This window comes from Hypanus sabinus, chromosome 3, assembly GCF_030144855.1.
Source record: "Hypanus sabinus isolate sHypSab1 chromosome 3, sHypSab1.hap1, whole genome shotgun sequence".
NCBI lineage: Eukaryota > Metazoa > Chordata > Chondrichthyes > Myliobatiformes > Dasyatidae > Hypanus > Hypanus sabinus.
Genome location: NC_082708.1, coordinates 46,691,477 through 46,705,796, shown reverse-complemented (window position 1 = coordinate 46,705,796; position 14,320 = coordinate 46,691,477). Strand labels below are relative to the sequence as shown.

The following is a 14,320-nucleotide window of genomic DNA, read 5'->3' as shown; positions in this document are numbered from 1 at the left end:
TTCTGAAGTGTCTGCTGATGATTGAATCAATTCTCCAGTGTAGATTAGACTGCATTGTGAACACACTGCAGGAGAAGCAATAATTGTTCTTTCACCTCTTCCCTTCTCTTCTCACTTTCCAGGTAAAGCAGTGATTCACTTGAACTTCTTCCTATGTACATTCAGTGGCCACTTTATTAGGTACACTGGTACACCTGCTCATTAATGCAAATATCTAATCAGCCAATCATGTGGTAGCAACTCAATGCATAGAAGCATGCAGACATGGTCAAGAGGATCAGTTGTTCAGACCAAACATCAGAATGAGGAAGAAACGTGATCTAAGTGAGTTTGACCATGGAATGTTTGTTGGTTCTAGACAGGCTGGTTTGACCATCTCAGATTGCTGATCTCTTGGGATTTTCACACAACAGTCTCTAGAGTTTACAGAGAATGGTGCGAAAAACAAAGAAAAAATCCAATGAGTGGCAGTTCTATTGGTGAAAATACCTTGTTAATGAGGAAGGTCAGAGGTTCAAGCTGACAGGAAGGTAACAGTAACTCAAATAATCACACATTACATCAGTGGTGACAGGACAGTAATGCATAAAGTATCAAACCTTGAAGTAGATGGGCTACAGCAGAAAACTACAACATACCTCATAGGTACCTAACAAAGTGGCTACCGAGTGCAGTGTACTTCTTTGGTATTCACAGTGAGATCTCCCCTATATTGGAGAAACCAAACACAGTAGAGTGACCGTTTTACAGGTCACCTGCATTCAGACTGCAGGCGTGACTTTGAGCCCATTGCCAGCCCTCAACCACTCTGATTGCAGAGTTACAGTCCAGCCGTACGTGAGCTTGAGGAAAGGCAATTCAACGTCTGTATGACATGTTACAGCCTTCCAAACTCAATATTCATCTGACTCAGTAATTGAATGATAAAAAGTTTTCAAATGAAGCGCAACTAAGTGAAATGTAAAGTCTGCACTTCCGTACATACATAGATGTTTCTTTCATAGGAGACAAAGTTTGTATCTACATTAGTTATTAGGGCAATAAACAGAATGTTGATCCTTATTTCAAGGGAATAGAATACAAAAGTAAATCTTGCTACAACTATAGCGAGCTTAGCCAAGATTTAATTGAGACTAACTGGATGAGTACATGCAGTTTTACTCTCATGGGTTTGTTTATTTTAGTAGATTCACCTGATTATTTCCTTGACTGGTGCAGAATGGGCCTTTACTCTGATGGGTTGTTCTCTCTGAAGTGGTGGAGGCAGAGGGGAGACCTGATGAAGGTTAAAGACTACCACAGACATAGATAGATAAGAGTAGACAACTAGCATCCTTTTACCAGGGTTGGAGTGTTTATACTAGAGAGCCTACATTTAGGGTAAGAGGGGACAACTACTTTTTGTAAGTGAACAGAGTGGAGGTTGTCTGGATGTGCTGCCAATGGTGACTGCAAAGGCAAATATGATAGAATGTTTAATAGGTTCTTAGATAGGCATATCAATCTTATTTAGTTAGGTATTTAATCACTATCTGAATTAGTTTGGCACAACATTGTAGGCTGAAGGATTTATTCCTGTGCTATACTGTTCAGTTTCATTTGTAAAATGCAGGATAAATTTAACATAACAATTACTACCACTTCATTCTCCTTTAAGTTGTTAATAAAGTAATAGCAAAAGCAGGTAATAGCCACATCAAGCAACACCAATTCAATTACCTCCTTGACTTCCCCACTGGCAGACCAGATTCAATGCAGTTTGGAAATATCATCTCGTCCTTGCTGAAAATCAACACTGGTGCACCTCAACGATGTGTGCTTAGCCCATTGTTCTACTCTCTCTATACCCATGACTGAGTAGAACATATGCCTATGAGGCATTATGCAGTTAAACCATTTTTCCACAGTATGAATCAAATTGTTCCAGTTTATGATTAACAAATGCTGTTATCTTCTCCATTTTGTAAATGTCCATTGTAATTTCCATCCATGCATTTAAAGTTGGGCTCTCCTGTGATAACCATTTCCTAGTAAGGGTCTTTTTACCAGGCTCCAACAGTATATTCATTAAATATTTATCTCTTTTCAACCATTCTTGAGGTATATATCCAAGATATATGGTCTTACTCTCCAAGGGTATTTTACATTTAAAGATGTCTTGTAGGGCATTGTGTATCCCCCTCCAATAGTCTTTGATAACAGGGCAGTCCCAAAAAATATGATGATGATTTGTATTTTGATTTCCACAATTTCTCCAGCAAACAGAAGTTACTATCATAATGGGATTTCTGAGAGGGTGTAATAAAATCTTATCAATTTTTTCCATCCAAACGCCCTGCATTTCTGTGAACTGGTATACTTCCATTGATACCTCCATATTTTTGTCCATTCTTCCTCAGATATAATTATCCCTCTTTCCTTCTCCTATTTTGTTTTAATGTATGAAGTTGAATGTGTTTTAAGATTTGACAACTCCTTATACATGCTTGAAATGATTCTACTACCATTATCTGAATTATATGCTTTTCTAAATAGCTCTATCAAGCATGTACTTGCCTTGGTTACATTTTTAAGCGTCTTTTTAACATATTGTCGCATCTGTAAATGCTGATAAAAATCTTGTTTTTCTATTAAGTGTTTCTCTTTAAGCATTTCAAAACTGAACAGTGTCCCTTCTTTAATTATATTGCAAAGAACTGTTAATCCTTTAGCTGTCCAGTCCTTAAATCTAGCATCCAATTTATTTGGTGTAAAATCCGAGTCATATGCACACCATTTAAGAATTGCAATATATTCTTATATATATTCCCTAGATTATATTCTTTTACAGTAGTTTTCCATATTTTAAGAGTCAATTTCACCCATGGGTAATCAATAGTATTTATGTACCTTTGCAGGTTGTTATCAGCCAAATTGCTTGTATGGGGATGGAAAGGACCCGCTCCTCAATGTTTTTCCATTGAGCATCTTATGATGGGTTGCACCAACATATCACAGTTCTCTCAATATGCTTTGAATTCTATCAGAAAAACACTGTCAAGCAGAGCTCTGCACGAGAATAACTGTCCTAAATATTAAGATAACAGCTGACCAAATATGCTAGATAAAATATAGCATAAGATCAAAAGGGAAAATGTTCAGTAGCTATTATAGGCCAAACATTAATCTCTTTTGAAATTACTCTTGTGCCCCAGTACAAAACTAGCAGCTGCAGTGATCTCTTGTGAAAAGTTAGAACCAACAATTACTCTTATATTAGCTATTCTGCACTTCTTACAATAATTGACTCCATGACAGTCAATGGGAAAACTGAAAAAAAAAAATCAAAGTTTGGGCAGAGAACATAATGAACTGCACTTTTCCTACTTGCATCATTTGACCATAAATATTTACAAATTCTCCCTCTCTGCTGTTGGGGTGCAACTGCACTCACCTAGCTCCTTTCGTAACTATAGCTGATGAATCACAAACAATGGCATCTCTTTTCAATCCTGTACTTTCATATCTGGAATCACCCACAGATCCAGCCTTGGACCTCTCCTATGTCTTATTTATACATGTACATTGACAATACTCTGCTTTATATCACCAATTCTCAAACCATCCAAGCGATTTCATACAAATACTAGACCAACACCCAAAGCTATCATCTTTGCACAGTCTGACAACTCAGGTCTTCAACTACACCATACTTCTGTAAATAGATGAAACTGAATCAAACTGTTTATAAACTTCATATGCTTGACTATGATGTTCTTTGACCACATTTTTATGCCAAAGTCTATCGACTTCCAAGCCTATTTTCTGTCCCTGTCCCAGTTCATCTGATGTTCCAATCTTGATCTTTATCTGTTATTCCTAAACTTTTGACCATCATACTCCTGTCTGGCCTTACTGATCCTGCTCTGTAAACTTAAACTCATTGAAAAATTCAGCTGTCTGCAAGTATCTATCCTATTGCCCAACACCTTAAACTCAATAAGCTACAATAACCCTAATCTTCATTTCCGTTCATACAACCAGCCCAGACACCTGCATTACTACAATTCCAGCTCTTTTTCACCTGAATATTACTCTCTGTAACACTGGAAGCCACTGCTTAAAGCTGTTGTGGTGCTCCAAAATATTTTCTAATTTTGATAGCCAACCATTGTACCATGCATTGTACCTGTTATTTGATAACAATGAAATGTCTTGGATTTATTAAGTAGGAAAACAACAGCCTGAGCTTGTTATCACCTTTCAATTCATCAAATAGCAGAATATAAACATTTTTCCCACTTAATGACTAACCTCTTCTAAACAGGGAGGGGTGCAAGGATTAGAGAAACTGCAGTGTGGATTTAAATACCAACAAGCAATTGTTATAACTAGTCAATTCCAGCATCTGTATGACAGCGGCTCTGTACTTTGCAATAATGACTCTCCAGGGGAATATTTCATGTGACCCCTTCAACCAATAAAGTCATGTATGAAGTAAGATGGAACATTTAGCAAAGCCAAATAGGTCCAGTCACAATAATATAGACGCAGTTCAGTGGAATCAGGAGAAAATGTACTGGATCAACTCAACAGCAGTGAACTATCTTCACTGATGCTATCACATCATTGATGCCAGTAACTGCTTTCTGCAATATTTTTAGCAAATGTCAAGTCTGAAACAGAACCTACTCTGATAATTTTAACACTCAAACCAGCTGCAGCCTCACTCTTTGACCTTCGAGATTCATAATTTATCCATTATGGGAACTCTACAATAGGGACTATAATAGTTAAAGCGGAATTCTAGGGGCACCATTTCAAGATAATGTAACAGGTATAAATGTGCCCATATCATAAAATAAATCAGGAAATAAATCACTTCCTCACCTGTGTTGATGGCCACAATGTTTAAATGGGGTTAAGTTTCATACTAAAATTGAGCATTTTCTGCCAAGTCCTGATTCTGTACAATTACTGTATTGCATTTGACTTTAAACTGATTCCATCTTCTTAATAATCACAAAAAAAACACAATAATATCTGTAACATTACATATCTGTTTCCAAACCCTCATCTATCCGTTACTTCCAGATTCAATTTCAGTGTAATTATCATCCTAATGTCTAAACCTCCAGCACTCTTGGAAATACTTTGGACATCTACTTTTCTGTAACTAAAACCACCAAGTCCTTGTCTTCTTTATAATCAATATCAGCTATTTTACAATCTAAGATCTGTGGAGTCTTTAACCTTCACCTCATACTGAGCAGCTGCAATTGCCAATTATTATGTACCCCAGATTCTATGCTGAAATTCCCTCTTCTAGTTTCTCCCAATTCCTGTTCATCCTTTAAAACCTTCCTTAAAGCATACTGAACATTTAATTGTCTTTCCTAATGGACTGGCACTGAACTTTGTCCAAATATCTTTTTGTGAACCATCTGGTGAATCTATCTGTAGAAAATGCGAGGATAACAAGATCTTAGAGAATGCACAAAACAAGGCCAAATTCCAGAGACACCTTTTACTGATATATTTACATTAAAAAGGTGTTTCCAAATCTACACCCTCAAAGTATTGGAGTTAGATATGAACTGTATGACATTCATTATTTAACTTTTTATTCATAATATCGCTTAATAACACACAATTTTCATTTAAGGAACAACAGCTGAATCTACAAAAGGTGAAAAAATACAGCTGGGTATATTTTTTGCAATGTAAATTTTAGAGAAATTGTGAAAAATAGTCATGAGCTGGTCCTCTAACTCAACATTCTAATCTCTAATGTAAAAAGTATTACCTTCATAAATTGATATGTGTTATGTAAAAATACAAACTTAAAATGTATTGCCACTTGGATTCAGCTTAATGATATAAATTATTCAGATTGCAGCAAATGAACTTATACTAGAGTATTTCAGTAAATATGACAACCAAGAACATACTGATTAATATTTCTAAGAGGTTAATACAAGTAATTTAAATATATGTGGCCACTTCATGAGATATACCTGTACGCCTGCTCATTAATGCAAATATCTAATCATGTGGCAGCAACTCAATGCATAAAAGCATGCAAATTTGGTCAGGAGTTTCAGTTAATGTTCAGACCAAACATCAGAATAGGGACCACAAAGTGCACTGCAGATGCTGTGGTCAAATCAAGATGTACAAAAAAGCTGGATGAACTCAGCAGGTCGGGCAGCATCCGACAGAATAGGGAAATAGTGTAATCTTAGTGAGTTTGACCATGGAACGATTGTTATTGCCAGATGGGCTGGTTTGAGCATCTTAGAAACTGATCTCCTGGGATTTTCATGCACAACTCTCTAGAGTTTACAGAGAATGGTGTGAAAAATAAGAAAAACATCCAGTGAGCAGCAGTTCTGTGGGTGAAAATGGCTTGTTAACGAGATGTCAGAGGAGAATGGCCAAATTTGTTCAAGCAGACAGGCAGGCTAACTCAAATAACCATCTTACAATGGCAGTGTACAGAGGAACATTTCTGAACACACAACACATCAAACCTTGAAGTGATAGGCTACAGTAGCAGAAGACCATTCCTGTACCTAAATAAAGTGACCACTGAGTATTTAAGCACAGGCAAAAATTTAATAATGTATTAAATGAGCAAGCAATTAAGTATTAACATGTCATTTTATATAAATGCAACTCATATTGCTCTGCATTATAATCTGTAAAACAAGATAGCAATCTTGAGAGAATCTTTAGGAATACATTTCACTTGCAATCCGATTTCAATTTTGCTAGAGCCATCAGATGACAGTCTCTCTGCACTCTTCGCGCATTAAGGCTTTCTGGATCCGGTGGAGTTTTTTCAGACATTGCCTAGAGAGTTGAAAAAGTATTCATATCTTAAACCTCCATTTAAAATGTTAATTTTAATGTAACAAAAACATTCAAATAGATGACCTCTTACTTCTGAATTACATTTTTGATATTGGAGGTGTTGATTTTAACAACTGTACCAAGCCATTTCTTTGAAAAAATTTTTTTTTGCCATACTCAAAGTTTAACTTTTTAAAAAAAAGTATCATCTCCCTCACACTTGCATCAACATTCAACATAGCAGGAAAGTAAGTTACCTGTTCTTAATTTAATACTATTCCCATTCAGAAGAACATCTACAAGGAATACCAAAGTGACTTGAAAACAGAATTATGACATTACTTCCTCAGAGTATTGTTTTCTAGATTGAAAAGATTGATGGGAGGAAAATTCCATGTTACACGAATGCTCATTTTGATTTTAACTGGACCCACTGCAAAATACTTCTGAATTTTTATACAGATGCTTTTAGAAAAAAAACATTAAATGCACCAACACCCACTTAGTAATTTTGGATAAATCCCATGTCCAAGTATGGAGCAGATCGTATTTCCCAGTATTAGTTTGTGTCCTGGGTTGCAACATCATCCGCGTAAAAACGGTTTAGTTTCCATTTACAAAAGGGCTTTAATAAAGAAATCATCAAAAGGAGGCATTAACAACAAAAATAAGTTACTATAACAATGTAGTCAAGGCAGCAGATATAGAAATAATGTATACAAATTGAGTTCTCCACACAGCTAATATTTTAAACTAGCAATACTAATATACTCTGAATGCACTGTGACTTGAGTGAAGCTTATGCCCTGGTGTAACTTCAAATGTTAAAACCTAATATGGCCCTGTAGAACCAAATTCTACCAGTTAGTAGTATGATCTTTCAGAAACAATATTCCTTAATCACAAAATCTAAAGGACTTTCCACCTACCTTATTAATTTTCTCCATAACTTCGCCAGAAAATTCAGGAACAGGTCCAAAAGACGATAAGACTCTTTTTATACCTGCCTCATACCGCTCACAGTAATACTTGAACCCTAGAAAATGAATAAACTTTTATTTGTATATTTATCATTTTTATCATATGCTTCCAAGTGGAAAATAGTCACAAATGTCAAGACAAGGCATGGTACATCTGGCCTCCTTTGGAGCAAGCTCTAACACGCACTGATAACTGAACTTCTTTTAAGTGGGACAAGGAGAGGACAGAAAATAAATACTTGCGCAACTCGATTACTATTTTGTTCCAGACACAAACTAATTCTTACCAAACATATTGTCTTAAATTTTATGCAAATTTTTTCTTCTCTCCTTCTGACTGGCGATCTGCTTCTAGACATCTAAAAATAATTTTTATTTTACCCGAAGATTGACTAAGGGCAATTTCCTCTTGCCAAGCTAGTAATTTAATTTGCATGATCACCAATGTGAGTGTATCCATCCTTGGGAACAAATAAAACTGTGCTTAGTGCTACAAGTGTGGTATTGCAGCAAGTTTGGGGTCAATGTGCCTGTTCCATTTTCCTTTGTTTTTTTGTGCAGGGAGGAGGGATTTGGGGGTTGATGATCATGCTGCCTTGCTTTTCTTCCTCGGTTTTAAGGCTATCTGGAGAAGAAGAATTTCAAAGTTGTGTGCTTTCATAATAAATGAACCTTTGAACTTCCAAGGCCTGGTATAAATTGCTGCAATAAATACCAATGTAGCATTTTCTTCCTGATTACATTATGCACTTAAAATTTACTTTGAACTTTATATCTTATTATCAAAGTACATATACAGTATGTAATCATACGAGATTCATTTTCCTGTGGGCATACTCAGCAAATCTATAGAATAGTGACGATAACAGGGTCAATGAAAGATCAACCATATGCAGAAGACAACAAACTGTGCAAATGCAAATACAAATAAATAGCAACAAATAACAAGAAAAAGAGTCCTTCAAATGAAATTATTGGTTGTGGGAAACATCTCAGTGATGGGGTGAGTGAGTGTAGTTATCCCCTTTTATTCAAGAGCCTGATAGTGGAGGGGTGTTAACTGTTCTTGGACCTGGTGATGCAAGTCCTGTGGGCGGTGGAGAACACTGATGATGGACACTGCTTTCCTATGACAGGATTTCATCTAGATGTGCTCAATGATTTGGAGGGCTGTACCCGTGATGTACTGGGCTGAATCCACTGCCTTTTGTAGGAGTTTCCACTCAAGGGCATTGGTGTTTCCATACCAGGCTGTGATGCAGCCAGTCAATACACTCCCCACTACACATCTATAGAAGTTTGTCTAAAAGTTCAGCATGACATCTAAGGAAGAGAGGCAGTGACACTGCCATGTTTTCTTTGCAATTGCACTTACATGCTGGGTCCAGGACAGATCCTCTGAAACAGTAATGCCAATGAATTTAAATTTGCTAACCCTCTCCACCTCTGATGTGGACTGGCTTGTGGACCTCTGGTTTCCCTCTCTTGAAATCTACAATCAGTTCCTTGGTCTTGCTGACAATGAGTGAGGGGATGATGTTACAGGTAGTCCCCAAGTTATGAACGTCCGACTTACAGACAACTTGCTCTTACGAACTGAGGAAGGAGAACGCCGCCCGCCATTTTAAGTCAGATCACGGCGCTGTCCGCCTTTTTAAGTCATTGCCGTTGACATTGTGTTGAGTGTTTAACTTTGTATTTGGCTTAAATTTTTCTTAGTAAGATGGACCCTGACCCCTCCCCCCCCCCATTCTGGTCGGTCGGTGGTGCAGTGAGATCAGTGCCAGGCTGGAGAACAGAGGTTCCCGAGTACGATCCAGTGACAGACTGCTTCTGTGCCGGGTTGATGACGATCCGGTGACTCCCATACCATCCGTGCCGGGTTGATGTCGATCCAGTGACTCCCGTACCATCTGTGCCGGGTTGATGTTGAGCTCGCAACTCGACCTCGTTTAAAAAAAAACACTGCCACCTCCAGTTTAAATTCCCACACGGAATATTGTGGATGATCAAATACTCAAACCCAGCACAGCCCCCACTTGTCCCATTTAGCCTGTCTCAGTGTGGTGGTGTTTAGGACCCAGCGGACCTCGGAATCCGGCGGAGCTCGGGACCCGCCGCCCACAGTATTTCTGTTCCATTGACAGGAAGTGATCACGATTGAAAATAAGGTGGAAATAATAAAGCATTTGGAAAGAGGTGAAATGCCATCGGTCACTGGAAAAGCGTTAGGCTACAGTCGGTCAACGATCTGAACAAATTTAAAGGATAAAGGATAAAGTGAGAATAATGGAGCATGTGAAAGGTCCTGCCCCGATGAAAGCTACAATTATTACTAAGCAACGCAGTGGTTTAATTATTGGAATACATGCGTTTCTTAAGTGTTTTATATGCATAGAAAGGTAAAATATATACTATATACTAACGTTTGACTAACTGACGCTAAATAATACCGGATGTACTTGTTCCGACTTACGTACAAATCCAACTTAAAGACGGACTCAGGAACGGAACTCGTACGTAACCCGGGGACTGCCTGTATAACACTACTTAGACAAATTTTCAATCTCCCTCCTGTATGCTGATTCATCACCACCTTTGATTTGGCTCACAACAGCATCATCAGCAAATTTGAATATGATGTTGGAACTGCGTTTGGCCTCACAGTCAAAGTGAAAAGTGAGTAGAGCTGGGGGCTAAGCACACAGCCCTGTGGTACACCTCTGCTGATGGAGATCATAGAGGAGATGTTTTTCCCCAATCTGAACTGACTGGGGTCTGCAAGAGAGGAAATCCAGGATCCCACTGCACAAGAGGGCATTGAGGACCAGGGCTTGGAGCTTATTGACTAATTTTGAGAGGATGTGGTATTGAATGCTGAGCTGTAGTCAATAAAGAGCATCCTGATGTATGCACCTTTGCTGTCTAGGTGTTCTGGGATAGAGTAAAGAGCCAATGTGATTGCATCTGCAGGGAACCTGTTGTTCTGGTAGGCAAATTGGAGTGGATCCAAGTCACCTTTCAGCCTGGAGCAGATGTTTCATCACTGGCCTCTCAAAATACTTCAGCATTGTCGATTTACGTACATCTGGGTTATACTTACTGAGGCAGGTCACCACACTCTTCTTAGGCTCTGCTACAATTGAAGCCTGCCGAACTAAGAGGTTAGGGAACACACCAGCCAGTTGACCAGCACAGATCTTTAGTATGTGTCCAGGTACCCCATCGGTCTGGCTGCTTTCCATGGATTCACCCTCCTGAAGTCAGCTTCAGATACCGAGATCAACGGATCATTGGGAGATGTGGGGGTTTGTTATGGTTCCTCCACATTCTGATAGTCAATGCAAGCATAGGAGGCAGTGAGCTCATTTGGAAGTGAAGCCCTGCTGTTTTCCATGTTGCTTCATTTAACCTTGTAGGAGGTGAAAGCATTCAAACCCTGCCACAATGCTGAGCATCCCTTGTTGATTGCAGTTTGTTCCAGAATCTCCACTTCGTCCGTGAGATTGCTTTCCACAGATCATACCTGCAGCTCTTGTAGCTTTCTTGGTCTCCAGGTTTGAATGTCTCTGATCCGGCCCCTAATAAATTTCAGACCTCTTGGTTCATCCAGGGCTTCTGATTGGGGAAGATACCGAATTATTTAGTGGGGACATCCACAGCTATTTTAATCAAGTCCATTACAACTATGGTGTATTCATTCAGATCTCTAGATGAGTGCTTGAGCACGGCCCAGTCCACTGACTCAGAGTAATTCTGTAATTACTCGTCTGCCTCCTGTAACCACCTCTTAGTTGTCCTAATCTCTGAAGCCTTGCTGCTCTTTAGGCTCTGCCTGTATGCAGGTAGGAGGAGGACAGCCAAGTGATTTGATTTACCAAAATGCAGTCTTGGCAAGGAATGGTAGGCATTCCTTATCTTGGTATACCAGTGGTCTAGTATGTTGGGACCTCTGGTGCTACAGGTTATATGCTGATGGTAATTGAGCAGGGTTTTCTTCAAACAAGCCTGGTTGAAGTCTCTGACTACATTTTGAAATGCATTGGGATGGGCTGTTTCATGTCTACGGACGTCATCATGCAGTGTTGTGAGTGCTTGCTTATAGTCAGCCGCTGGTGGTATACAAGCTGTGGTCAGGATCACAGATGAGAACAGCCGAGGTAAATAAAATAGTCTGCATTTAGGTGTTCCGGGTCGGGGGAACACAAGTTTGACAGAACTGCCACGCTGGAGCACCAAAGAGAATGGACCATAAACACACAGCTCCTCTCTTTGTGAGTCCACTCTTCAGTCATTCTGTGAATCATGAATTCTTCTGATCTGTCCACTGCATCCAGCGTATCCGGAGAAAATCTAATTTTGATACAGTATACAATTGAGCAGAATTTCATCTGCCTCTGATACAGCAGTCTTGCCATCAGATCCTCCATTTTATTCTCCAGCGACTGTACATTCACCAACAAGATGCTGGGTAGAGGAGGCCTCATCTTTCTGTGTTTCAGTCTGGCTTGGATTCCCCCTCTCCTGCCTCACTTTTGAACGTGGAGATGAGCCTTAATGGCACCTAACCGGTCCGCGTTCTTCAGTTGATGGTGAGAGTTAAAGATTGTTGAGGTGATCTAAAAGTCCACTGTTTACAGAGAAAAGTTACATGCTGTAGATTGCAGCAAAAGTATATATCTTTAAGAGGAATTTTGGAACAATTTTCTGTAGCACACAGAATGTCACCAATGATCGTTGGCGCCATCTTGTTCACTTTCATGTACTATGACTCCCAAGTAGCTATGAAAATAAACATCTTACATAAAATATTCTTAAAATGAATAATCCTATTTCTTTACATAATGCACCAACTTGGCCAACTCACATGACCCATCTTGGCTTTCCATATCACAGCTTTTTTCCAGATGACAAGGAATCATAAAAAAACTTCATATTTTGTTTTCTTCTCTTTCATCCGTCTTTAATAGATTTTAAATGGCTAAGGCCGTAATGAGGTTTGTTACCCTCATGAATAACTACCAATGTACGGTGGACTTCATCAGTTCTTACCTGGTGCATTGAGATGAGCAGTTTCAAAAGGTCCCATAAAAGTATAACGCATTCCTAAGCCAGCAGACATCACAAGGTCTACGTCTTCAGGTGAGAGCACACCATCCTAAGTTTAACAGAAGTATTGCTATTCCATTTTAGAAACTCAGTCATCTACCAACTAGTCAGTCAAACTATCAGCTGAAAGCATACATTGAAAATTTCACCATCAAAATTGAAAAAAAATTAACAGGGCTCATGTGCATTTTTAAAGATAGTTACCTGGTAAGCCTGGCTCCTCAATGTCAAATAGTTATAAAGCAATTCTAAAGCAAAATTCACTATATTTCAGGTTGTGTGCATATCAAAAAGATTAATTATCATGGCAAATAGACCTTGACCATCAACAGAAAAAAAGATGTAATAGTACAGTGGGATAGGTGCATCTGTTCCAGAGGCCTTTTTCCAACAGATTGGTGGCCAACCTTCCCAACCTTTTGCTTGGACAATTTTCTGCCAGAGTAGTAGTAGATAGTGAACTCCTGAGTGTAATCAAGGAGAGTCTCATTAAGGAGGCTTCCTTGAAATTATGTTCAAAATGCTCCTACCAGTGGGCATGAGCCATCACACTGTCCCTAACCTTTCCTCCATTCTTGGCTTTGAGCAGGAGGGGCCTTGGGTGTTTGGGTCATAAATACTCTTGAGCATTGAAGAATCCAAGTTTTTTGTTGTTGCTGAATCTCTGATGCTTTTCTCTCCTGCTATTTCTTCTTTGAGTTTCAAGATTATTTTTTAGGACATCCAATCCCTTTTCTTCCCAGCTTTTAGCGTGCACCCTAAGAGCTCCTCACATTAAACATGTATTGGTTTAACAAGACTGCCAGAAGATTTGGGAACTGCTCTGAGGTTTCTGGCATGGGAATTGTAAATCTATTTGTAGATACTACTTATGAGTATCAGGGCACTTGGACATTTGGTGGTGCTTGCTGGCTGAGAGTCAAAAGATTAGCCATGGGACTTTGGCTGAGCTTTGCAGGGTCTTTCAAGTCCTATTGCTGATTTTTGTTTTTGTGTCAACAGGACACAAGTGCTGAACAAAACAAGGACACTGGGTGTCCACCTTTCTGAAAAACAAAGTTTAGATTAAATGTCATGCATCAACAGGATAAAAGAAACTATTACAATCTTAAATGTTAGGAAATTTATCATATCTATACACACAATTTTCAAAGATCATTAAAGATCCTTACATTAGTAGTTTGTACCAACAACGCTCTTGCTCTAATTACAGTGAATTCCAGTTAATTGGACCATCAATTATTTGGAGCAGCTGCTTATAAGGGAAAACTTTTAGAGAAAAACTAATCGAAGAAATCGCTGGTAATTCCCTTGTTTATTTGGGACACCATGTCCTTAATTTGGGCAGGAGACTGTTGCCAAACAGGATCTAACTAGAGTCAATCACATGCACTGTA

At 38.8% G+C, this 14,320-nt stretch overlaps 2 protein-coding genes across 3 annotated transcripts in view; one reads left to right on the top strand and one right to left on the bottom strand.

The window, feature by feature from the left end:
* The window catches only part of ift88 (intraflagellar transport 88 homolog), a 187,257-nt gene that overhangs the window by 9,783 nt on the left and 163,154 nt on the right, over nt 1-14,320 (top strand). The window lies entirely within an intron of this gene.
* Nucleotides 6,584-14,320, bottom strand: part of cryl1 (crystallin, lambda 1) — an 88,234-nt gene continuing 80,497 nt past the window's right edge. For both annotated transcript variants that reach the window (XM_059964223.1, XM_059964222.1), the window contains 3 exons: nt 12,867-12,972; nt 7,764-7,870; nt 6,584-6,834 (listed from right to left, as the gene is read on the bottom strand). In XM_059964223.1, the coding sequence (XP_059820206.1) occupies nt 6,727-6,834; nt 7,764-7,870; nt 12,867-12,972 (321 nt within the window). In that variant the 3' untranslated portion in view covers nt 6,584-6,726. The remainder of the gene's footprint in view (nt 6,835-7,763; nt 7,871-12,866; nt 12,973-14,320) is intronic.